At 40.1% G+C, this 26286-nt stretch overlaps 1 protein-coding gene and 1 pseudogene across 8 annotated transcripts in view; one reads left to right on the top strand and one right to left on the bottom strand.

Moving 5' to 3' along the window:
• Positions 1-26286, top strand: part of DAP3 (death associated protein 3) — a 37080-nt gene extending 10794 nt beyond the window's left edge. For 4 of the 8 annotated variants that reach the window (XM_045816455.1, XM_045816453.1, XM_045816454.1 and 1 more), the window contains exons 2-13: positions 3462-3534; positions 11432-11554; positions 13006-13107; positions 17322-17430; positions 17578-17670; positions 18628-18758; positions 19676-19756; positions 19840-19998; positions 20560-20619; positions 20942-21031; positions 24838-24955; positions 25926-26286. In XM_045816455.1, the coding sequence (XP_045672411.1) occupies positions 3493-3534; positions 11432-11554; positions 13006-13107; positions 17322-17430; positions 17578-17670; positions 18628-18758; positions 19676-19756; positions 19840-19998; positions 20560-20619; positions 20942-21031; positions 24838-24955; positions 25926-26011 (1194 nt within the window). In that variant the 5' untranslated portion in view covers positions 3462-3492 and the 3' untranslated portion in view covers positions 26012-26286. The remainder of the gene's footprint in view (positions 1-3461; positions 3535-11431; positions 11555-13005; positions 13108-17321; positions 17431-17577; positions 17671-18627; positions 18759-19675; positions 19757-19839; positions 19999-20559; positions 20620-20941; positions 21032-24837; positions 24956-25925) is intronic. The other 4 variants (XM_045816461.1, XM_045816459.1, XM_045816458.1 and 1 more) reach the window with 1 other exon arrangement.
• LOC123804320 lies at positions 4616-4955 on the bottom strand (annotated as a pseudogene).

Below are 26286 nucleotides of genomic sequence, written 5' to 3'. Positions count from 1 at the left end.
GTAATCCTATTTGGGCTGCTGTCACTGCAGAAAACCCTGCTTCACAGAGAGATGTTGGAAATAGAAGCAGGCTTTTCAGTGCTTTTGTGGCAATCTCAGGACATTCCGCCTTAACTTTAATCTAGAACGTATGGAGATCTGAAGGTTTCTCAAACATACTTTTAAGGCCACAGTCATTTGTATCCTCAAGCAGTTGATCCTTGGACCATGTTATCTACTCTTCAGGACCCAGCTCCCCTCCAGAGCTGCAGCCCGTAACTGTCTCATATTAGTGGTTGTAGTAGAGTGTATAAGTCATGGCATGGTTGGGTGGGCCAGGTACTATTAGAGTGACATTGGAGTCATGAATGGCTTTGCAGTAGGGAAAACTGAGGTTGATTAAAGATCTTAGGGTAGCAAATCAACTGATAATGGAGGATTAGAATTGGCATGGAGGTTAGCCAGTCACAGATGGAGAAGATAGTGTTAGAGGCAAGACTTGAGTTAGTTAAAGTAGGGGAAGATTGAGAAAAATTTGGGTTAAGATAATTGAGCTGGTCAGAAATGGGCTTTGGGTAGCATTGGGTGCCAAGTGTTGGTGGGTATCAGGTAGACTGGGTGCCAGGTAAAGGTGGATGCTGGGTGATATTGGGCACTAGCCAATTGTGTCGGTGGTTGCCAAACCACTCCCAGGTTCTATGATTTCCTAGGAGGGCTCAGAAATCAATATACTCATGGCTATGATTTACTACAGTGAAGGGATACATAGCACAGTTAGCAAAAGGCAACATCTGGAGGAAACCAGGTGCAAGTTTCCAGGAGTCCTTTCCCAGTAGAATCTTGTGACATGTTGCCAACCAGGGAAATTCCTGGGAATTTCAATGCCCAGAATTTTTATTGGGGTTGGTCATGTCATTATCTGCCTAGCATGTACTAAAATTTCAGGCTGTCAGGAGGAAAGCAGATGTACACCATAAACCATGTTTGTATAAATAATATAGGCACAGTGACCCACTCTTACCAGCACTAGGGACGGTGGGAACTCTCCTGAAATCCAAGTGCCCAGATACTACCCAAGGGGCAGCCTTGGAAGCAGCCTTTCTAAGGAGAGCAAGCAATCTCAGGCCCACTCTTTTAACTCTTTTCTACACAGCTGTATTAAGGAACAGGTAGTGGTGATGGGCTTTGAGTGGTTTTGGAAGGCAGGAAGGAAGTGTAAGGCAAGCTAAGAAGAACAGATAAAAATGCAAGAACAGAGGGCACCTCTCCTGTGCCCGGGGAATAGTCGAGTGTCATCCTCAGGCCTGGGAACATGCTCACAGCCACCCCCTTACTCCACAGTAGCAGTTCCTCTACTAGCGTCCAGGAGAATGATATTAATAGTGTTTTGCAATAAAGACATTCCAAGGATTGCAAGGCCAAGTAAATTTGGGTTAAAATGAAGTCTCTTACTATAGTTTTCCTGAAGTCTTTAAGTATGCTAATATATATTACAATTATTCAAGAAATGAATAGCTATATAGCATTCCTCAGGCCAGAGAAATGCTATATAGCTATTCATAGCTATATAGATTTCTCTGGCCAGAGCCCTGGTATATTAGTAGTGGTCACCTAACTCATCTTGGGAACTGCTGGTCTAAACCTCTGGTTTTCAAACACAGCAAATGAGTCCTGGAACCCCAGAGCTAAAAGAGAAGCAGTCCAGTAGAGACCACACCAGTCTGGGTCACCACTCTGTACTCTGTATGGGCATATGGAAGCATATCACACATTTCTTGAATGACTGAATTAAGGAATGCATTCACAACTTTATTAAAAATTAAACTTAAAAACTGAAAAAGAGCCCTGGCTGGCTGGGTGGCTTCTGTTAGAACATCCCCTACACCAAAGGTTGCTGGTTTTATCCCGAGTTGGGGTGCATTTGAGAGGTAAGGATCTGTGTTCTGTCTCACAACAATGTTTCTCTTTCTCTCCTTCTCTCTTTAAGATCAATAAACATATCCTCAGATGAGCATTAAAAATAAACTATAAGTGAATAGAGATGAAATCCAAAGGAGTTTGTGTCAGTGAAGCTTTATTGGGTTAGAGACTATAACAGTTTTTTAAAGATTTTCTTTATGTTTAGAGAGAGGGGAAGGGAGGGAGAAAGAGGAAGAGAAGCATCAGTGTGAGAGAGAAATATTGATTGGTTGCATCTTGCACCCACCCTGACCAGTGACCAAACCCACAATCCAGGCATGTGTCCTGACCAGAAATCGAACCAACAACTTTTCACTTTGTGGGACAATGCACAACACAGCCACACCCGTCAAGGCGAGGCTAAAACAGTTTTCTTCGTCATCTTACTCACAGGGCCTGGCAAATGGTAGGTGCTCAGTAACTGTTGAATAAATGGGTGCAACTCTTGTTGCTGCTGCTACTGCTGCTGCTTCTTTAAAGATTTTGGTTGTAAGAAATGAGAAGATTGTTAGCTAAAATGAAGTAATTAATTACTTGGAGATTTGATTTCATTACATTATCAGTACTGAAGGTTGATATCTACATTTAAGTATTTTAAACATCTTTTAGCTTCCCAGAGATTTAGGGCTTTTTTTTAATTAAATATTTTTCAAGGTACAAATGAATAAATATAACACACATCATATAAAAATAATAAAACAAATACTCATGTATCCAATGTCCAGCAGGAGAAGTAAATTGTCACCTATTTGTCTGCCCCGCTCCAGTCTTATCCCTTTACCTTCTCCCTGAGAGTAAGCATTATTCTAAATGATGTGCTTATTTCTTGCCTTTTTCCTTCACTTTTACTAAACATATGTATATTCCCCAAGTAATGAATTAAGCTTCATATGTTTTGAATTTTATATAGGTTATATCATAGTTTTCACTCAGTGTTTTTGAGACTCATACATGTCATGCAGGTAACTGCAATTTATTCTTTTTATCTCTGTATGGTATTCCATTGTATGACCATATCTCTGTTTATCTACTCATCTTTCAATGGACAATTGGACTTTTTACAGTTTTTGATAATTCTTCATAATATACTACTATGAACATTGTTATATATATATTTCCCAATGTATATGTATAAGTGTTTTTGTGGAGTAAATACCAAGGAGTAGAATATCTGGGTCTTAGACATGTACGTTTTCAACTTTACATGATACTGCCAAATTTGTTTTCTTAGGTATTTGTGCTTACACTCTCACTGACAGTGTATGCAAGTTCCCAGGGCTTCACAGCCTCCCACATTCACTGTTATTTGACCTTTTCATTTATTCCCAATGTGGTGGTTGTGAATGTCTCGCTGTGGTGGTTTTCATTTATATTTCCCTAATTTGTAATGAGAATGAAAATCTTCTCATGGGTTTACTAGCCATTTGTATAAACTTTTTTGTGTCTTCTCATCTTTTTGTCAGTTTGTAGGCATTCTTTATTTATTCTGGATACTAATCCATTGTACAAATATCTTTTCCCAGTTCTGGCTGGCCTTTTCAAAGTACAGGAATAATGCTGAAAGGAATGAGAAGATTTATCTCTAAGGTCCATAAGGTGAGTCCTAACTGACCTAAATGCTTCATACAAACTGTTTTTAGGTGGATTTCTTCTGTTTAGATGGATTTGTTATATCCAGAATGAAATGCTCTGAAGAACTACAGCTGACTTTAATTTACAAGTTCACACTCAAAAGAACAGTCACACTTCCATTTCTCTGTCCATTCACTTCACTCCCATCTGCCCTAAAAATCTCCAAGGAACAGATCTCAGTAGAATAGTTGTGCTTGAATTTACCATGTCATAGGAGAATTAACATTTTTTAAGCTTTATTGCAGTTATCTTTTATTAACTTTTGTTAATATTATCTAGTTGGATTATTGTTTCTTTTTTTTTCCTGAAAATAAGTTTTATTTAAATAATGATTTAAATACATTATATAACATTAAAACTGTAGGGTGGGGGAGACCCCAAAATTGGTTTGTTCCTTTATGTGGCATTGTCAGCCATTGCTAGTAAGTTACAAGCTCTACAGCTAGCTACATGACTGGCATCAGTTTGAAATTTGTTTCCTTGTCAAAAGTTTAACTCTGATAGAAGGTTGGCCTCAAATTCTGATGTTTGGACATCAGTTAACGAGGCTGTGTCTGGTCAAAAAGAACTTGGTGGCAAGCCAGATATTCTTATCACCTCACTTAGAGGGAACATGGCTGCTCTAAGCTCCATCCACCTGCTCAAGTTGGAGATCTCTGCTGCCTTACCCCTCCTCTCAGCTTCACCCAAGATTGACACTCTCTGAGGGCAGGGAACTCTGGCGAAGAGCTTCTGGTCGTACATAGCTGTCTGTGATCTTGGGATTCTGGACGTGGCTGGAGCATCACATTATTGCTTTGTCTGAGGCTGGACACTGCCAGGTGCCTACTGGTTGACCTCTGTCTAAGTGAGGGACTTCAAGACTAGACAGCATGGCTGTTTTCACTTTATTGCATGAAGGAGTTACACTAGTTCAAGTTAAAAGCAGGCCCCAAATGGTTATATTATACAAGCTGTGAGGTTTTTAAATTCGTGAGTGGGACAGAAGGGAAGATCTACTCATTGCAAGGGAATCCTCACTTAAGCTTTAGTGAGCCAGAAGCACTTAAAACCCATGAACCTTCAGCTGGTTGTCCTTAGCAAGTCCAGTCTCTCTGAAGAACTGGCATATGTTCTTGCTCTGGTCATTCTGTAGCTGAATTACTTCTTCATATTCTGGATGTTCATTTATAGTACCATTGCAGGCAAATTTCTTCTTAAACGCCTTCACTAGTTTCTTTTTATTACAATCACATCAATCTCTTGGACAGTAGTAAGGGTTTTCCTGCCATTTCTCTTTTGAATTCTTATATGGATATAATCCTTAGTGCCAGCAGGAAGCAGATCATCGCTCTTACATGCATCAGCAAGGGGTCAAGAAAGTGGAGGTTCTAGATAGCAGACATTCTGTACAATGACTTTTTTTCAGTGGAAACAGGCTGTGGTGGGAAGAGGCGGGCAAGGGGGGCAGAGTGTCAGGAAGCAAATGGGACTGACGGGAGAGGTTGTTGAAAGTCTTCAGCGGCGGCTCAGTGACTGGGGCCAATTAATTATTTCTTAATGAAACACTTAAAAGAAAAATGTTGCCAATTTAGACCTTAAGCATCTGATAGTTGAATAAAATTATGAAATCATGTATTAAAAAACATTCTGTTGTCGCCCTGACTGCTGTGACTCAGTGGGTTGGGAGTCGTCTTACAAACCGAGAGCTGGCAGTTTGATTCCCAGTCAGGGCACATACCTGGGTGGCTGGTCAGGTCCCTGGTTGGGGGAGTGCAAGAGGCAACTGATCGACATTTCACTGGCACATTGATGTTTCTCCCTCTCTCTTTTTCCCTTCCTTTCCCTCTCCAAAAAAAATAAATACAATCTTTAAAAAAAATACTCTGTTGCTTCCATTCTTTCATTTATTTAGCAATTGCCATATGGCAAGTGCTGAGGATTTTAAGATACCTCATTCCACTAATGGATACTATTTTTTGGCCATTCATTATGTGGTAGACACTAGGCTAAGTGCTTTACTTGTTAAATCCTCATAACCAACTCACAAAGTAGATAATATCTTTGTTTCACAGATGCAGAAATTGAGGCTTAGAAAGGCTAAGTAACTTGTCTAAGGTAACAGGCTGTGAAATTGCAGAGCCCAAGCTAGAAACCAGGTCTGTCTGACTTCAAAGCCAATGGCCTTAACCACTGTGCTGTGTCGCATCTTATGGTCCATGTTCTCTAGGATCTCAAAGTACAGTAGTAGATAAATAAATGTCTGTTATAGTATGGTGCCGTTACTGCACCCCATAGGAGCACCTAACCTAGATTGGTAGGATTCAGAGGAAATCTTCCCAGAGCTGAGACCTGAAAGGAGAGAACTAAGCCAGAAGGGCTTAGTCACTTCCATTTCATTGTTTAGTTGCAGATTAGATTTCCTAGGGAGGCAACTCTTCCTCCTGTAGAATTCACCTTTTTTTCCAGGGGTGCATGATAAACCTCTGCACATAAAATAACCCATTATTATAAAATGAAAACAAAAGGAAGGATCAACAGAGGGATGGATTTTGGTCTCAATTGGTTATATTAAATATTAAGAGGCTAAAGCTTTTTCTTCCTTAAATAGCAGACAAGAAAGACTTGAATACAGAGATGTCTGAAGAATGTTGTGCTTCTTGGAGATTGGTTTAGAGTAACTGTCTTGGTTTGCTCATGAATGCTGTTCTTAACTGCATGATGTTCATTTTGGAACTATGCAGAGGCTATTGTAGTTATGGTTGTTTTCCCTGGAAACGAGACTAGCTGGGTGATGCCATATATAATGCTGTCAGAAGTAAGGAATCCATTTTGCTAGCTCTTAATTTGCTTCAAAGAGCAGTCAAGTCTAGGCTTGTAAAAATAGCACCACCTAGTGGCCCTTGAATATCTTTAATTTTCCACTTGACTGCTTTTTTGCTTTTTAGGGACGTGGTGCTTTCTCTCCCATAGAATAGATAAAACTGAGTCCTACCAATAGTAGAGTATACTATTCAGATTGCTGTACTGTGGTAGCAGGTCCTGAATTCTCATTGACTTAACACAACAAAGAACATTACTTATGATGCTTGCATATGCTTTGCTTTGTTTTGTTTTTGCTGTTGATGTGTTTCCAAAGTGGTTTACAAACAAATGTGGGAGGGGGTCGACATAGAAATAAAGGTTCATCTTGGGATGCCATCTCAGCATGTATGTTGCCACAGCAGGGGAAGAAACGAGAGAATTTATATCTACTCTTAGCCGGCTCTGACTAGAAAAGACACAAGTTATACCTACTTACAGCTCATTAACTAGAACTAATCAAATAACCCCAGCCTATTTGCAAGGGAGCCTTGGAAATGTAGAAAATTTAGATATTTGATAAATATTGGTGTCTGCCATTCTCAGACAAAGTTGGAGCAACTCTACATTAAATCTACACGTTCTGGTTCAGAGGTTTCTGTGTGCAGATCATTGCGTTGAATTAGTGCAACTTACTTTCACTTAAATAGATGCTTTACATACTCCCCATTATATGTCTCTAATGAAAGATTCTTTATTCCAGGGCACAAGTATGAAATATTTGTGGTGTTAGGTACTTAGAGAAAGAAATACAAAAACTAATAAAATCTGATGTGTTCTCTTCCAAATGTGTGGCTGAGAATGGGAGATAAACATGTGTAAGATAGCATAATATAATAAAAATAATGGAGATTTTGGACTCAGACAAACTTGGACTTTAATTCTTGCTTTACCACATACCAACTCTGTGACCTTAGGCAAAATTACTTAATTTCCCTGAACCTTGGTTTCCCTCATCATAAAACAGGCATGAGAATATTCTACCTATCTCCTAAGATTCTGGGCTCAAAAATGTGTTTAAAACTCTATATTGCAGCCTTGGCTGTGTGGCTCAGTGTACCGAGCACTGGACTGCGAACCAAAAGGTCTCAGGTTCAATTCCCAGTAAGAGCACATGCCTGGGTAAAGGCTAGGTCCTTGGTTGGGGGCATGAGAGAGGCAACTGGTTAATGTTTCTCTCCCACATCGGTATTTCTCTCCCTCCCTGTCTCTCTTTCTCCCTGTCTTTCTCCCTTTCCTTCTCTCTATAAAAATAAATAGGAGACTGCTGGCCAAGATGGAGGCATAGATAGATACACTCTGTCTCCTCACAAAATCAAAAGAAGGACAACAAATTTAAAAACAAAAAAATAACCAAAACTCCCAGAAAATCGAACTGCATGGAAGTCTGACGACCAAGGAGCTAAAGAAGAAACATTCATTAAGACTGATTGGGGAGGGTGTGGAGATCGGCAGCTGGGGAGGAGAGGACATGTGGCAAGCAGCACCTGGAGGAACAGGTGGGCAAGGTGGTGGCTGGCAGACCCAGCAGTCCCACATTTACATGTGGATAAACCAGGAGGGAAGAACTGGGGAGAAAGACAGACCGCACAACCCAGGGTTCCAGTGCAGAGAAATAAAGCCTCAAAACCTCTGGCTGTAAAAAACCTCTGGGGGTTGCAGAAGCAGGAGAAACTCTCAGCTTCACAGGAGAGTTTGTTGGAGAGACCCACAGGGTATTAGAATGTACACAAACCCACCCACCCAGAAATCAGCACCAGAAGGGCCCAATTTGCTTGTGGGAAGTAGGGGAAGTGACTAAAAGCCAACCAAGACCTGAACAAGGACCACTGTTCCTTCTCAGACCCCTTTCCCACATACAGCACCACAATCCAGCAATATGAATTGCCCCACCCTGGCAAATACCTAAGGCTCCACCCCTAACAGTGTAACAGCTGCAACAAGACAAAGAAATATGGCCCAAATGAAAGTACAAATCAAGACTCCAAAAATAGAACTAAGTGATAAAGAGGTAGCCAACTTATCAGATGCAGAGTTTGAAATACTGGTAATCAGGATGCTCACAGAAATGCTTGAGTATGGTCACAAAATAGAGGAAAAAGTGAAATAAAGGAAAACACACAGGGAACCAACAGTGAAGGGATGGAAACCGGGACTCAAGTCAATGATTTGAAGGAGAAGGAAGAAGTAAACATTCAACCAGAGCAGAATGAAGAAACAAAAATTCAAAACAATGAGGTGAGGCTTAGGAATCTGGGACAACTTTAAATGTTCCAACGTCTGAATCATAGGGGTGCCAGAAGGAGAAAGGGAAGAGCAAGAACTTGAAAACTTATTTGAAAAAAGAATGAAGGAGAACTTCCCCAATCCGGCAAAGGAAATAGACTTCCAGGAAGTTCAGGAAACTGAGTCCCAAAGAAGTTGGACCCAAGGAAGCACACTCCAAGGCACATCATAACTACATTATCCAGGATTAAAAATAGGGAGAGAATCTTAAAAGCAGCAAGAGAAAAGGAGACAGTTACTTACAGAGGAGTTCCCATAATACTATCAGCTGATTTCTCAAAAGAAACCTTGCAGGCAAAAAGGGTTTGGAAAGAAGCATTCAAAGTCATGAAAGGCAAGGACCTACATCCAAGATTGCTCTATCCAGCAAAGCTTTCATTTAGAATGGAAGGGCAGATCAAGTGTTTCCCAGATAAGGTCAAGTTAAAGGAGTTCATCATCACCCAGCCCTTAATTATAAGAAATGTTAAAGGAACTTATCTAAGAAAAAGAAGATAAAAAACATGAACACTAAAATGACAACAAAATCACAGCTATTAACAACCAAACCTAAAAAAAACTAAGCAAACTTCTAGAACAGGAACAGAATCACAAAAATGGAGATTAAATGGAGGGTTATCAGTGCAGAGGGGGAGGAGGGAGAATTCGGGAAAAGGTACAGCAAGTAAGTATAATTGGCAGGTACAAAATAGGGGAAGTGTAAGAATATAGGAAATGTAGAAGCCAAAGAACTTACATGGACATGAACTAAGGGGGAGTGGAAGTGCTGGTGGGCGGGGTGCAAGGCAGAGAGGAATAAAGGGTAAAAGAAAAAAATGCTACAACTATAATAGCATAATCAATAAAATGTATTTTTAAAAAATTAAAAAATAAATTTAGGCCCTGGCTGGCGTAGCTCAGTGGATTGAGCACGGGCTGCGGACCAGGCATCGCAGGTTGGATTCCCAGTCAGGGCACATGCTTAGGTTGCAGGCCATGGCCCCCAGCAACCCCACATTGATGTTTCTCTCTCCCTCTTTCTCCCTCCCTTACCTCTCTAAAAATAAATAAAATAAAATCTTTAAAAAAAAGTTTAAAAAAATACATTTAAATTACCTCCATATTTCCTAGTACCTAATAGGTGTTGAGTTAACAAAAGCCATGAGTGCGGTTCAAGGCAGAGTAAAAATGTCATGTAAGACAAAGAAAGTGCTGGTTTCTGGCCATGTGGTTCAATTGGTTGTAGCGTTGTCCTGATACACCAGGTTTGCAAGTTCAATCCCAGTCAGGGGACATACAAGAATCACCAATAAATACATAAATGCAACAGCAGATCAATGTCTCTGTCCCTGTCCCTGTCTCTCTCTCTCTCTCCCTCTCCCTCTCCCCCCTCTCCCTCCTCCCTTCTATCTTCTGTCTTCCCCTACCTCTCTCTAAAATCAATAAATAAAAAAGATAAAGAAAGTGCTATCAGCAGTGAAGAAAAAATAAGTACTTTGACTGGAGGTGTCTGGAAAGTCTTCACAGAGGATGTGACATTTGAGATGATCCTTAAAGGAGGAGTAAGATTTAAATAGGATAATTGAAGTAAAAGGAGCAGAAGTATGGAGGCATAAAAGTTAGTAACATATTAGCATGGTCACAGGGCTGGAATATGGAGTTCATACAGGGATGTAGCTAGAGAGGTCAGTTGAAGTGATGGCCTTGATTACCATGCTAAGGACTTTGGACTTATTTTGACATCACTAGAAAACCATCCAAGCATTTTGATTAGAAGAAAGTTAAACTTATTTGGAAGGACAGATCCTTTGGACTACGAAAAACAAAAAGTCAAAGATTTAGAGGTAAAGATACCAATTAGACATAGACATAGTATTATGAAGGGTGGTACAAAAATAATACACATTTTCTTCACTCATGAAGCTGCTTGGTGAGACTAAATATAAATACAGGCAGCTCTCATGTTACCTGTTCATTTATCAGGAAATTCCCTTGTTACAGACAACTGCCATGTCTGCTTCTGCTGGCTTCCTATCCTAATCTTGACCTTGTAACTGGCATCTTTCACCTCTACATAAGCCTGTTATCCTCAGACTCAGTTTGGGGATTCTCCAGTTAGCATTTTGTCAGATTTGTCTTGTATATCATCCTCTTCCCCCCACCTCCCATCCCTTCCCAGTTCACAGCTTTCCTTGTGCAGTTCACTGAATTGCCTATAGAGCAGTATATTTTCACTTAGCTGAATGTTTTATATACTCCCTTATTTTTTTATCCATAAAATTCTTTACTCCAGAGCACAGCTATCAAGAAAATTGTTGCAGAGAGTATAATTATACCTGTCAAACAGGAACACTGCCTAATCCCCTAATAACTGAAGTAACCATGATTGCTGGACAGCTGAGTGTTGCACAGTGCTGGCCACCAGTCATCTCTGTGGGCAAGAGCATTACAAGAAGTTTCCTGCTTTAAGTTAATGCTCCTAAATAATCTCTAATGGAATTGTTTGTCTCTATTTGAGGCAGAGCCTTGACATGGCAACACAAGCTGAAACACATTGGTTATGCTAAAACAGAGCATAAATAGTGTGCTTGGACTTAGAGAATTGTAAATAATAACAAGGATCTGCATTTTACATAAAACTAAAGTGTGTGTTAGTGGCATTTTCCCCTGTTGCAGGCATTGCTTAAAACCTCGGTGTTGTAGCAGGCATAAATGGTTTTACAATTCCAAAACACTAAAATGGTTTCTTTTCTAGTTGTACCCTGGACATGTTTTGCACATGGGGACCCAGGCACCCCAAAGCCTTGCTGCTCACCTGGATAGCCAGGTTTCAGTTCAGAGTCCCAGAGCTATTTCCCGCACCAGTGAAAATGACCCGGTGAGTTGCTAATGTGTATATAGATTTTTTAAGGGCTTATAATGTGCACTGCTGTCATTTTGCATATCAGGAAAACTAAAACCCAGATTTACCTGTAGTCAAACAATGCACCCAAGACAGCATTCTAGGACCCATGTCTTCCCATCCCTGTGTGATACTGCAGTAACATAAAACACTCAGGCAGGTCAGCCCACATTTGTTCTGATTTACTCCCTACTATTGAATTCACCTCATGCCGAGGACTTGGCTGGGCATAGAGCAGGTACATAGTAAATACTTTTAAGTTAAATTTAGCAAATACTTGTTAAATGTATTGTTGATCTTACCATAAGATGGGTTCACAAACTTTTTCTTTATGGACCAGGTAGTAAAATGTTAAGCTTTTGAGCCATAATGGTCACCATCACAACTGCTTAGTTCTGTCACAAACAAATGGGTACAGCTGTGTTCCAATAAAACTTTATTTATAAAATGGTAGTTAGCCACAGTTTATAGACTGGTATGGAGAACCCTAAAGAAAGCAATTTAACTTGCCCAAGATCACAGCAGAGCAGTTACAGAACCCAGTTTTCCTAATAACTAATCTGGGATTATTTTTTATCTTTCTTTCTAAGTGGATTTCCTAGTTTTGGAGAGGTAACTAACTTGATTTGTTGAGAAGAGCAGCATTTAAAGTGAGGTTTGTCAGAAGCAGCTGGGATTCCAGTACTATCCAGTGTTGTGTTTTCTACTTCAGATCCCATTAGGCTAGACATTGATATATTTTCTCCTTCCCCAACACTATTGCTGCCTCTCATTAGGTGAAGTTAGTTGTAAGGTCTGTGCTTAAATATGAAGGAAACCAATAGCTTTTTTGGGGGGTCTATATTCCTACTCTCTGGGTCTCCCCACCTTAACATATGCTGCTGTGTATGTAGGAGGGGGAAAAACTCATTTCCCCAAAACACAATTGTGTTAGGGCGTGTTTTATTTATATCTCCAATGTTCACCTACGTTCACAAGCACAAACTAAAATAGAATAAGTGAATGAAGTCATCAAAGTGCCTTGCAGCTTTCCCTGTGAATGTAGTCTATCTGCCAGTTTCTCTAGAGTTTCTATGGAAACAGCAGCATGCAGATGATCTTGTCACATGACTAGAGCATCTCTATACACAGCTCAGAAGAATCCAGATGGCAAGAATTGTCACTGCTACCTCCACGTGTAGGGTTTATGTTGCTAGGAAACTGGTTCATCATTTAGGCCAACACCAGCTTTATATACACACTGGATTTGGAGACAAAAACTACCTTTTTTTTTTTTTTTTGTCTAAGATAATAAATGAAAGATATCCATGCCAGCTCTGAAAGATCAGTGTTTCTTCAATATGGTCTATTGGGCCCTTTCCACTTTTCAAAGTCTTTGTCACTTTATCTATGGCCCCATTATATGTGTCTGCATTTTCATTTCATAGGCCAAGCATGAAGAGCAGCATGAGGGCCAGCACTACAGCCTTCCCCTCCAGGACATGAAGACTATATTCCCCCACGGCCTGCCTCCTCGATTTGTAATGCAGGTGCTCAAAACAGGGGAGGAAGTTGGAGGGAGCCCAGAACACAGCTGTTGATAGCAGAGGGGTGGGATTAAATGAGTAGAAAACTATAAAAAATGAAATTTGAATCTAAAAAATATATAGTGCTAGTAATACTTACTTTAAATCGATGTTTTTCTTTGTTTAACCACTTAAAATCCTTTTTGGAACCCTAGCCAGGTGGCTCTGTTGGTTGGAGTATTGTCTTATACACCAAAAGATGATGGGTTCAGTCTCCATTCAGGGCATATATCTAGGGTTCGGGTTTGATTCCCAGATGGGGCATGTACAAGAGGCAGCTGCTTGATTTATCTCTCTTTTGTTGATGTTTCTCTTCCCCCCACCTTCCTCTCTCTCTAAAATCAGTAAACATATCCTGTGGTGAGGATTTTTAAAAAATACTTTTTGGAGCCCAGCAAACTATTCCTCCCCCCACACTTTTTTTTTTAAGATTTTATTTATTTTTAGAGAGAGGGAAGGGGTGGGAAAGAGAGAAATAGAAACATTGAGATGCAAGAAAAACAATTTCAATTGGCTGCTTCTTGCGTACCCCAATCCGGGACCTGGCCCACAACCCAGATGTGTGCCCTGACTAGGAATCAAGCCAGCAATCTTTCAGTTCGCAGGCTGGCACTCAGCCCATTGAGCCACACCAGGCAGGGCTAGTCAATGTATTCTTAAATAAGTAAACAATAGCTATTTTCCTTATCCAACAGATTTCTAGAAACTCTAGCATTCAAAATAGTTGTTGAAAAATGAATTTAATATTTTCCTTAGAGAAGTGTCATGAAAATAGTTAACATGGTATAGAAAAACAAAATCAGTATATTCCTCAGCCATATAGAAATTATGTTTAGATTAGATGCATCTTTGTTCTTCAGTCTCACAAATTTTCAGAAAATTCTAGTTTTGTGATCATAACTTTAATCCAAAGAGTTGCTTGGGTTCTTTATAGCCATTGAAATAATTCATGATTACCTGCAACATGGTTTGTTGGCATAATTGGTTCTTTTGACTAATTCTTGCTGAATTATTTTCAGCCTCAGAAAATATTCCTTCTTAATGAAATATCAAACTTGACTCTGTAGATGACCCGGAGCCAAAGGCTGTCATTTCTTCAGTGCGTTTTACTTTAAAAACTTTGATACGATGTAAGGGAGCTGATGCTAGACTATAAACAGCCTTGTCATCTAAAATTTGTTAAGTTTGGAAATAGGATATAACCGGAAGGAATCATCTGTAATGTGATTTTAAAGTGTTCCAGGACATCGTAGTACAATCTCCAGCTTCAGGGTTGTCAGGGTCTAACTCTAACCGTTTTAAGTTGCTTTCATGACAGTGTAACCACCAGAGCTTTGGAGGGAATTACTCATACATTCTTTCCATAATTTCTGTTTACATGAAGGCCAACATCCTCACCATTGCTTGTGCATTTTACTACTGTCACATTGCCTAAAAGGGCATTTTTGTATTAATATCTATATCAAGTTCTTTAAGGTTTCACTTTTCATTAAGCTTGTACTTACTAGACTTCGGCCAAGATGGAGGCATAGGTAGACATACTGTACCTCCTCCCACAACCAAGATAGGGACAACAACAATTTAAAAACAGAATAACAACCAGAACTGACAGGAAATCAAACTGTATGGAAGTCGGACAACCAAGGAGTTAAAATAGACACTTTCATCCGGACCGGTAGGAGGGGCAGAGTTGGGCAGCCAGGCAGAGAGGGGTCGCAGCACAAAGAGTGGGGGACTGGGCGCATAAGGCATCCCGAGTATGCAAGTCATCCCCAGCATGCAAGACCACAGCAGGCGGACCCTGGGCACACAGGCGGTGGCTGGCAACCCCAGGCTCAGGGTGGCAACCAGCAGACCAGGCAAGATGACGATTGTGAAGCAAGGCTGTGCACAAAACCCAGGGTCCCAGTGCCGGGAAATAGAGCCTCGGGGCATTGATTGAAAACACTTGTGGGGTTAAGGAGCAGGAGAGGCTCCCAGCCTCACAGGAGAGTGCGTTGGAGAGACCCACAAGGTCCTAGAAGGTGCACAAGCCCATTCACATGGGAATTAGCACCAGAAAGGCCCAGTTTGCTCGGGGGAAGGAGTGGAAGGGACTGAAGTCCAACAGAGAAAGGAGCAAGTGCCATTGTTCCCTCTCGGACCCCACCCCCACATACAGTGTCACAATTCAGTGACTAGGTTGCTCTACCCTGGTGAACACCTAAGGCTCTGCCCCTCATACGTAACAGGCGTGTCAAGACAAAAAATAAAATGACCCAAACGGAAGAACAGATCAAAGCTCCAGAGCAAATACAATTGAACAACAAAGAGATAGCCAGCCTATCGAGTGCACAGTTCAAAGCACTGGTGATCAGGATGCTCACAGAATTGGTTGAATTTGGTCGCAAATTAGATGAAAAAATGAAAGCTACGCTAAGTGAAATGAAGGAAAATGCACAGGGAACCAATAGTGCTGAGAAGGAAACTGGGACTCAGATCAATGGAGTGGACCAGAAGGAAGAAAGAAACAACCAAACAGAAAAGAATGAAGAAACAAGAATTCAAACAAACGAGGAGAGGCTTAGGAACCTCCAGGACATCTTTAAACATTCCAACATCCAAATTATAGGGGTACCAGAAGGGGAAGAGGAAGACCAATAAGTGGAAAAGTTATTTGAACAAATAATAAAGGAAAACTTCCCCAGTCTGGCAAACGAGATAGACTTCCAGGAAGTCCAGGAAGCTCAGAGAGTCCCAAAGAAGTTGGATCCAAGGAGGAACACACCAAAGCACATCACAATTACATTAGCCAAGGTAAAAATGAAGGAGAGAATCCTTGAAGCAGCAAGAGATAAGGAGACGGTTACCTACAAAGGAGTTCCCATCAGACTGTCAGCTGATTTCTCAAAGGAGACCTTGCAGGCAAGAAGGGGCTGGAAAGAAGTATTCCAAGTCATGAAAGGCAAGGACCTACATCCAAGATGACTCTATCCAGCAAAGCTTTCATTTAGAATGGAAGGGCAGATAAAATGCTTCTCAGATAAGGTCAAGTTCAAGGAGTTCATCATCACCAAGCCCTTATTTTATGAAATGTTAAAGGGACTTATCTAAGAAAAAGAAGATAAAAAAACATGTATAATAAAATGACAGCAAACTCACAGTTACTAACAACCACACCTAAAACAAAAACAAACTAAGCAAACAACTAGAACAGGAACAGACCCACAGAAATGGAGATCACATGGAGGGTTAGCAACAGGGGAGTGGGAGGAGGAGAGAGGGGGAAAAGGTATGGAGAATAAGTAGCATAGATTGTAGGTAGAAAATAGACAGGGGGAGGGCAAGAATAGTATGAGAAATGTAGAAGCTAAAGAATTTATGACACATGGACAGGAACTAAAGGTGGGGAATATGGGTGGGAGAGGGTGTGCAGGGTGGAAGGGAATGAAGCAGGGGTAATGGTACAACTGTAATAGTATAATCAATAAAATATATATATATTTTTAAAGTTCTTATCAAATCCTTCTCCAATCTACTTGTTTGCTTAGGATTTCTTTTTTAAAAATACCAACACTACTTTAATCCTTATTTAATATACTAGCAAATAGTATTTGTTAGGTTTCTTTTCAATAGACATTCTTAAGTCACTTTCACACATATCAGTGCTTCCCAAATTTTTCTACCAGATTATTCCTGATGGCGAAAAGAAATTAATTTTATCTATCAGTTTTCTGATTTGTCTGCGTAATTCTAGAGAAAAGTCTAGATGGTTAGAGAAATAAGAATTAGCTAAAAATAAATTTAAAGGAATTAACATTTATTCCTCACTTACCATTTGTCAAGTACAATGTTACGCATTTTATATACTTTTAACATTTACATCAACCCTAAGTGGTATACAAAATTATGTTGTGAGATTTCTGTACTATTTGTAGATTTCAATTAACTGATGTAAAATCTGTGCTTCATTAACAGTTATAATCAAAAGCTGACTCTTAATGTTACTTGGTATAAGATAATGTGTTTCAGTTTTTAGCTAAATTATATGGATATATTTTGAAATTCAAAACCAATACCACATCCCCTAAGTGCATAAATAAAAAATATGCAATTTTTTGCTCTATTAGGCTCAGTGTGTATACTAAGAACTGGCTAGAAGTTCCACACCCACTGTCCTTCCTCTTCTGTTTTGTTAGATGAAGACATTCAATGAAGCTTGCCTGATGGTCAGGAAACCAGCCCTAGAGCTTTTGCATCACCTGAAAAACACCAATTTTGATCACCCAGCTGTACGATACGTTCTCTGTATCCTTGCCTGCCTGTGTGGAGCGTCTTGGGCCAGTGCTTTCCTTCCTCAGATGAGAGAAAAAAAGAAATCTAAGAGTACTCCTTGTCAACAGTTGAAGTGCCCCTTCTCATAATGTTTTCTTTAACAACAAATGCTTTATTTAGATGGGGAGAAGGGAACAGGAAAAACCCTTAGTCTTTGCCATATTATTCATTTCTGTGCAAAACAAGACTGGCTGATACTGCATATTCCAGATGGTAAGAACTTCCTGTCTTCACTGTGCCGGGGTCAGTTGTCCAGTTACTGTGGTAGCACTGTGGCTTTAATTTTCTGACAAGGCTCTGACGTCTCCAGGAGAGGCCTTTGTTTCAGATGTAGAGTGTTCTAAATTAGTTCATCATAATTTCTTTGTGTTACTGACAAGCTGGTTGCAAGGTGAAGCAAATGCATTAAGAAATTCAACTAAAAGCTTCCTGGAGCCTCTTGATAATAAGAACAAAGTATTTTGGCCCAGCTGTCCTCATTTTGATGCATAATGCCCACAAGCATAACCTCCCACCTTGGAGGTCATCACAAGCTTTATTGGCATCAGCCAACAATTTTGAGTATGCAGAGAGCCTTTAACATGGTACGATTATCAGCATTCTAGAGTTTAAGAACTTAAACTCTCCTACTGTACATAACGCTCCTAGTTGTGTGTGTGCATCCACATTTTATGACTATCTTTATAATCTGCCAGGAAGCTGAGGTGACCTTTAACTTTAATATACTTGGTATTTCTTGTGTGTTGGTTAAAATGATAATGTTTAATCTAAAATGGAGCTGCCCTGGCCAGTGTGTCTCAGTGGTGAGAGCGTCATCCCATAACCGAAGGGTCGTGGGTTCTATTTCCAGTCAGGGCACATGCCTAGTACAATCCCCAGTCCCAGGGCATACAAAGGTAACCCAGTCGATTGCTTCTCTTGCATAGATATTTCTCTCCCTTCCGCTCTTTCTCTAAAAAAGCAAATGAAAATGTCATCAGGTGAGGAAAATAGAATAAAATATAATAGAGAAGAGAATACCAGACAAAAATAAACCTTGGAAACAAGAAGGCTATAAGAAATATATTAAGAGACTAGTTATTCCCATGACTTAAGAAATAAATCATAGAGTCTTTTGAGTTAAATACAGTCAGTTCCTGCCTAGTTTGTCTTCTGTGCCCCTTTTTTTAGGTCATCTTTGGGTGAAGAACTGTCAGGATCTTTTGCAGTCCACCTACAACAAACAACGCTTTGATCAACCTTTAGAGGCTTCAGTCTGGCTGAAGAATTTCAAAACTGCAAATGAACGTTTCTTGAGTCAGGTAACTAGACTCCTAGAACTTTAGTGCTGGACATTTTTTAAATAGATCTTTGTGCCCCGAGTACCAGTAGACAGTGGAAAACTAGTATCATGGTTGAGATAACTATACCATTTTCTATTTCTGTCATATATTTTACTCACAGTGAGTTCACAATCTGAAACTTATCTATCCATGTGAAGTAGAGGCAGCGCTAGGCTGCTCCCATCTTGTGCGTAGCATGTTGAAATCCATATTAATTCATTAACTTCCCCAAGGTCGCAATCTCAACTCTTCTAAAGCACATTTTCAACTACATCATTTTCTCCAGATAAGAAGATCCTTTTTGGAACCAGAATTGTATTGGTAAAATTACTCTTCACTCTGGTAATTCTTAAATATGATCTCTAGGCCAGGGTTTTTCAGCTGTAGATATTCAGACTCTTCTAGGAGCTTATTAAAAATCTAGATGCCAAGGGCTTATCCTGGACCTTTCTAGTCAGAATCATATGTATGGCCCTGATCACGTGGCTTGGTTGTGCATCATCCACAAAGCTAAATGTCACTGGTTCGATTCCCAGTCAGGGCACATGCCTGGGTTGCAGGCCACGGCCCCCAGCAACTGCACATTGATGTTTCTCACTCGTGCTCTCTCTCTTTCTTGCTCCCTTCCCTCTCTAAAAATAAATTAATGAAATCTTAAAAAAAAAAAGAGTAAGGAAATAAAATCTGAAAAAAAAAAGATCGTGTGTGGGGGTGTATTTTTAAGCTTCAGGGAGAAATAGACTAGATAGCATTCACTTCCATATTGAAATCTCGTATAGGTTTGGAAATAGATTTAAACCGATTCCTAACAACCTTAGCCTCCTACCTTCTCAGCTAGGGATCAGTTCATCCTTCAGCTGAGTAGCCACTTTTGTTTTTATTTTGTTTGTTTTTAGATAAAAATTCAAGAGAAGTATGTCTGGAATAAACGAGAAAGCGTTGAGAAAGGCAGCCTTCTGGGAGAAGTAGTCGAGCAGGTATAAAAACCCTGTGTGCTGTGCCAAAACCAGGGAGGCCTCTCACAGACAGCACTGTAAGCCACTGTCTCCCTTTGCTACAGGGCATAACGCGGGTGCGGAACGCCACAGATGCCGTTGGGATTGTGCTCAAAGAGCTAAAGAGGCAAAGCTCTTTGGGCATCTTTCACCTCCTGGTGGCAGTGGATGGAGTCAATGCTCTCTGGGGAAGGACCACACTGAAAAGAGAAGATAAAAGCCCAGTAGGAAAACTGAGTTTCTCTGTTCTGGTTTCACTGATTTCTGTTGCCATCAGACACGTAGGATGGGGCATAATAAACATGCGATATGTTTTCTTACTCTAGGATTATATGAATTAAGATGTATAGTGAAAATAGCATTAAAAGGAGGTCTTACCAAGTTCCATTACCCACTGAAAACTAAGATTATTTTGAAAACAGTGTGACAGCAAAAGCTATTTTTTTCTTCCTTTGTCAGTTTTTTCTTTCTAGTCTCTTTTAAAAATGAGACTGTGGTCTAAGCAAGGCAGATCAGAAGCATCAAGGGAGGGACTGGTTTGGGCCAGTGAGTGTTTTCTCCCTTGGAGACTGTTTTTAACCTCCACAAGCACAGCAGTTTCAGGGCCAGCAGCTATGTGGCTTATCTCAGAGGCTACACCTTCAGGTCCTGTGGTTACGCAGTCGTTGAGGATTTTTAGTTGTCAATTCAGTTGACTCAGGGAAGCATCCAGGCAAAGCAAGTAATGGCCTCTCTTGTCTGCTCCCATCACCTCTCTCCCCCCTCAAATATTGACCAACGAGCAGATCGCTCCAGAGGAACTAGCGCTTATTTACAACTTGAGGAAAATGGTGAAAAATGATTGGGTGAGTGCATATGATACCTAACACATGTCAGAACGAAATGTATTTTTATTTTAAAGATCTACAACTACCTCATTGCTAGTACCTTCCGGTCACTAGTTTTATGGACAAAAAGTTCTTTTATTTTGTTTGATTCCCATAACTGTACCAAGTTTAAAATCTACATATTTGGTTTCTCATCTTTCCACTTGACTGAAACAACCTTATTCAAAATCATTTTACTTAAATGTTGGTGTGATTACTTTGCTTGCAATTGTTCAAAGTGTTTTTATACCCTCTATCTTTTTTACCTTTATCTAATTCAGCTTTTTCTCCTTCCTTTCAGCGTGGAGGTGCCATCGTGCTGACTCTGAGCCAGACTGGGTCCCTTTTTAAGCCCCGGAGAGCCTGTCTGCCCCAGGAGCTGCTAGGAAAGGTCAGATCGCTGGCGAATTTGTTTTCCCTCAGATAGTCATTCTTTCTAAAGACTTTTCTTTTTTCTTTTTTTTTTTTTGACATAATTTCAGACTTGGAGAAAAATTATATTCCTGTATAAATTCACCCAAATTCCTAAAATGTTAACTTTACCATATTTGCTTTATTCTTCTCTATTTGTTTTTTTCGAATATGTAACAGTAACCTGAGACATGCTGCCTCCTTATCTCTAAATCATGCGACTGCCTAAAATCAGAGATATCCTGTGTATAACCACAGCACAATTATCCAGATTAGGACATTGATATCGATATAATACTGTTAACTAATCCATAGAACTTACTCTGATTTTGCCAGTATATTCTTTTTCTTTCTTTTTTTTTTTTTTTAGGATTTTATTTATTTATTTTTAGAGAGAGGGGAAGGGACGGGGGGGGAGGGGGGGAGAAACATCGATGTGTAAGAGAAACCAACCGAGGACCTGGCTGGCAGCCCAGCCATGTGCCCTGACTGGGAATGAAAGCAGTGACCTTTCGGTTTGTGGGGACGGCACCCACCCCACTGAGCCACACCAGTCAGGGCGCCAGTATATTCTTTACAGAAAAAAGTCCTGGACAGCGTGTAGCACTTAATCGTCATCTCTCTTTAGTCTCCTTTACTGCCACAGTCCCTGAGTCTCTTTTATAATATTAATATTTATCTTTCTATTTATATTTCTGTTTTTGAAGAACTTGTGCCAGTTATCTTACGGGTTGTTTTATGAGAGTGTCTGATGTTTTCTCCTGATTATATGTGATTTTAGGAGTGATGTGTGTTCTTAGTGCATAATATTAGGACGCACATGAAACCTCTTTCTCCTACTAGTGGCAGTGTTAACTTGGAACACTTGGTTAAGATTATCTACCTGGTTTCTCCTCATTAAAGTTACTTTTACTTTTATAATGAATAAATACCTTGTGGAGATATACTTTGAGACTAGGTTAATGTCCTGTTACTTCTCAAATTTCTCCTTACTAGTTTTAGTATACATTGATGATTCTTCCCTGAATCAGTTACTATAATAATTACAAAATAAACAGGGGAGTGGGAGGAGGAGAGAGGGGGAAAAGGTACAGAGAATAAGTAGAATAGATTGTAGGTTGAAAATAGGTAGGGGGAGGGTAAGAATAGTATGAGAAATGTAGAAGCTAAAGAACTTATAAGTACTACACATGGACATGAACTAAAGGGGGGATGTGGGTGGGAGAGGGTGTACAGGGTGGAGGGGAGTGAAGGGGGGAAATGGGACAACTGTAATAGCATAATCAATAAAATATATTTAAAAAAAGAAAAGTAAAAAAAAGAATGTACAAATAACAAAAAAAATTAAAAATTACAAAATAGAAATTTTCTAGTTCCATCATGTCTTCTAAATCTATCAGTTGGCTTTCTATCATGTGTAAGAACTTTCCTTTCTCCCTTATGTATTTATTTGTTTCAGTGCGTGTGGACACTTAACCTTTACTATCATTTTTTATTTTGGTGCTTAGATTATCCCAGATTCGGCCTGTAGGAGCCCTTTCAAGCTGGCTTTTGCCTCCTGTACACCCTGACCAGGGATTGAACCTGCAGCCTAAGTATGTGCCCTGACCAGGAATCAAGTCCCACAACATTTTGGTTCATGGGATGACATTCCAACCAACTGAGCCACCTGGTCAGGGCTTCTATGGCCTTTTCACATGTACCCATCATTCTTTCTCTACTTCTTTTTGGAAGAAGAATGTGTTTCAGGCTTGTCTGTACTCTCCATGCCCTAGTTTTAAAATCAGCCATTTCTCCAAGGACTCTTGATTCATTTTACAGGAGAATGGTATTTAGCAATCAAGGGTGCTGGGCGTGCTTAATGTTACTGGAGTGTCAGTTCTGGGCCCTCCAGCAGAGTTGGTAAATGGGGCTGTGTAATATTTGGGCGTATATGGACTGTATGCATATATGTGCTTACATGTACGCACCCATACATGTATATCTGTTTCTCTGTTGTAAAAAAAAAAAGGAAAAAAGAAAAAATAATAAAATGAAAAAAGCCCACAAAAAATAAAATAAATAAACCATGAGTTCATACTGATAGTTCCAATTCCAGGCGAGCATCACAGCATTCACAATAAGTATCCTTCCCCTTTTCTATATTATAACCCTCATCTTGAACAATAAGAAATCTGCTATTGGCCTGGGCTGGTGCAGCTCAGTGGAGAATCACCAGCCTGCAGACAGAGATGTCGCCGATTCAGTTCCCAGTCAGGGCACATGCCTGGGTTGTGGGCCAGGTTCCCAGTGAGGGGCATGCAGGAGGCAATCAGTGGATGTTTCTCTCCCTTTCTTTCTCCCTACCTTCCCCCCTCTCTAAAAATAAAATATTTTAAAAATGTTTTAATAAAAGAAATCTGCTGTTATTATCCGTAGAATATTTAATTGTTAGCTTAGTCTTAAGTTACAGTAAAAGTTTAAGAATTACTAACCTTTGACTATACAAAAAGTAGCTATGAACTGGAGCACAATATTTGTTTAAGTACTTTTTGTCTTTAACCTAAACCAATATTCTGTTTAGAAGTTAACTTGGTATACACCTAAACTAATACAAAATAATATTCAATATCGAAATAAAATACAATTTAAAAAAAGAAGTTAACTTAGGTTAGTTTCCCTTATCCCTTCAGTGTTCTAGTTTGAAATTTGAGATACAGTAGTCCCCCTTTACACCTGGTTTCATTTTCCACAATGTTGTTTACCTGCAGCCAACTGTGTTCTGAAAATATTAAATTAAAAATTGCAGAAATAAATAACTCATAATTTTTAAACTGGACACTCTTCCGAGTAATGTGATAAAACCTCATGCCCCGTTCTGCCCAGGACATGAGTCGTCTCTTTGTCTAGAGTGCCCATGCTGTACATGCTCCCTGCCCATGAGTCGCTTAGCAGTCATGGTTACTACCCGCCTTTGCAGGGTCGCAGTGCTTGTGTTCAGGTAACCCTTGCTTCACTTCATAATAGCCCTAAAGCATAAGAGTAGTGATGCTGGCAGTTCAGGAATGCCAAAGAGAAGCTGTAAAGTGCTTCCTTTGAGAGAAAAGGTGTGTGTGTGGGGGGGGGGGGACATAGTATATATAGGATTTAGTAATCTGCAGGTTAGGAGCCCACTGGGGGTCCTGGAATGTATCCCCAGTGGGTAAGGGGTACTACTGTACAGTTTGATTGATTCATTTGTTTCTATTTATGTTCCATATGGAGTCTTTTCCTCTTTTCCACATCCTTGTTTTGTTTATTTTTTGCTTTGAATATATGAACTGTGAAAACTATTGTCAACTGTTGAATTCAGAACTATGAAAAATATGTATTTTGTTTAATACATAATACATATGTAAATTTGTATAATACAAATTTACATAAATTGCATTATTACATAATACATAATACAATTTGTAAATTAAAATATGTATATGTTTTGAAAAATTAAAATATGTATATGTTTATGTATGTGTGTGTGTGTGTGTGTGTGTGTATCCAAACAAGTGCAATCGCCCTCAAGTATTCTTGTGAAATACAACACCTGGGCCGTGTAGAGCAGCAGGAGCCACCGCTCTGTGCGGAGCCCCATGTAAAGCAGGGTGGCCCGAGAGGGAGGAGGAGAGCAGGAAGAAAAACACAGGCCTTGCCGTTAAAATGCTTAAATAAAATGGATCTCTCTGCTGATGTGTCACCGCCCCCCCCCTTTTTTTTCCTGCTCATCTGTCACTTAACAATCAATATGTCTTTATCCTTTTTCTTCTACAGGAAGGATTTGATGCCCTTGACCCTTTTATTCCTATCCTGGTTTCCAACTATAATCCAAAAGAATTTGAAAGTTGTATTCAGTATTATTTGGAAAACAGTTGGCTCCAACATGAGAAAGGTCAGTTAAATTTTCTCATATAAGGGCTTTATGGTCTTAGGAAGAGTCCCGCTGAGCCAGAGCCTTGATCTCTCCTTCCCTCAGCAGCAGCCTGTAAGTTGTATTTCATCTTTCTTCTGCTATCTTGACTTCTTTCTGCTGGTTGGGTGGTTCAGAGAGGTGGGCTGCTGGGGGGAGAGTCCTAAAAGAGCGCCCTAAAGAAGATGCTCGTGCTGCAGGAGGCCAGACCAAGTGCCTTCACTGAGTGTGGGTGGCTGCCACACTCTCATTGTTTGTTCGTTTCTTTTTCTTTTCTTTTCCTTTCTTTTCTTTTCTTTTCTTTTCTTTTTTTTTCTTTCTTTCTCTCTCTCTTTCTCTTTCTTTCTCTCTCTCTCCCTCTCTTTCTTTCCCTTCCTCCCTTCCTTCCTCCCTCCCTTCCTTCCTTCCTTCCTTCCCTTTTCTGCTTTAATCTTTTTTGTTCATTGTTGCATTTATTTATCATTCAACAAACTTCAATTGACTAATATGCTAGGGCACCCACAGAATAACTGATAGTGTGTGAGAGGCCACCTCCACAGCAAACCAAACCCTAGTCTGTGTACCTGACAGAATTCCAGCTGTTCTTTTTATCCTTGTCCTTGGCTTGGAAATGGGGAGGGGTAGAATGAAAGAAAAGTAAAGGCCACTCTATTACTGGAGAATTAGCTGTACTTGGAATAGTTTATTGAATAAAGGAAAAAATAGAAAGCAGCTGCAGCAGTAGTGGTTTGGGAAACATCATGGAGAGATTTCTGAGGGGTTGGGAGATCTGACAGAGTCCTCAAGTCCAGAAGATATTCCGAGAGCAGCGGGAGAGATAGATGCTAGACTGGAAGAATAGAGACAGAAAAGGGGCACTGATATGGATACCAGAGCCTCTGACCACAGAATTTTCTGGGTAACATAATGCTGCAGGAGAAAACTGTCAATTATCTGTTTTATTCCATTTTAGCTCACACAGAAGAAGGGAAAAAGGAACTGCTGTTCTTAAGTAATGCGAATCCCGGGCAGCTGGAGCGGCTCTGTGCCTACCTCTAAGCCGAAGTCACAACATAGGTGGAAGAGCAGGGGAATTCCCTTTAAGAGACCCGTCAGACAGGAAGTCCCACAGCACACACAAGGAGCTCACGGGGCTGGACAGGACTGCAGTTGGCTCCCACCCCTCGCTGGAATCATTTCCTTCTAACGTGACTATAATGGGAATGAGACATCCTCTTGTTCCTGAAATTAATGTCAGTTTATTGTATGTGGTTTTCACATTTTCATTAACCATGAATCTTTTCCCTATAATTAAATTAAGTTTCTTTCTTAAA

Source organism: Phyllostomus hastatus, unplaced genomic scaffold (genome assembly GCF_019186645.2).
Source record: "Phyllostomus hastatus isolate PE091 unplaced genomic scaffold, TTU_PhHast_1.1 phas_scaffold_216, whole genome shotgun sequence".
NCBI classification, from domain to species: Eukaryota; Metazoa; Chordata; class Mammalia; order Chiroptera; family Phyllostomidae; genus Phyllostomus; species Phyllostomus hastatus.
This window is presented reverse-complemented; position numbering and strand designations above follow the sequence as displayed.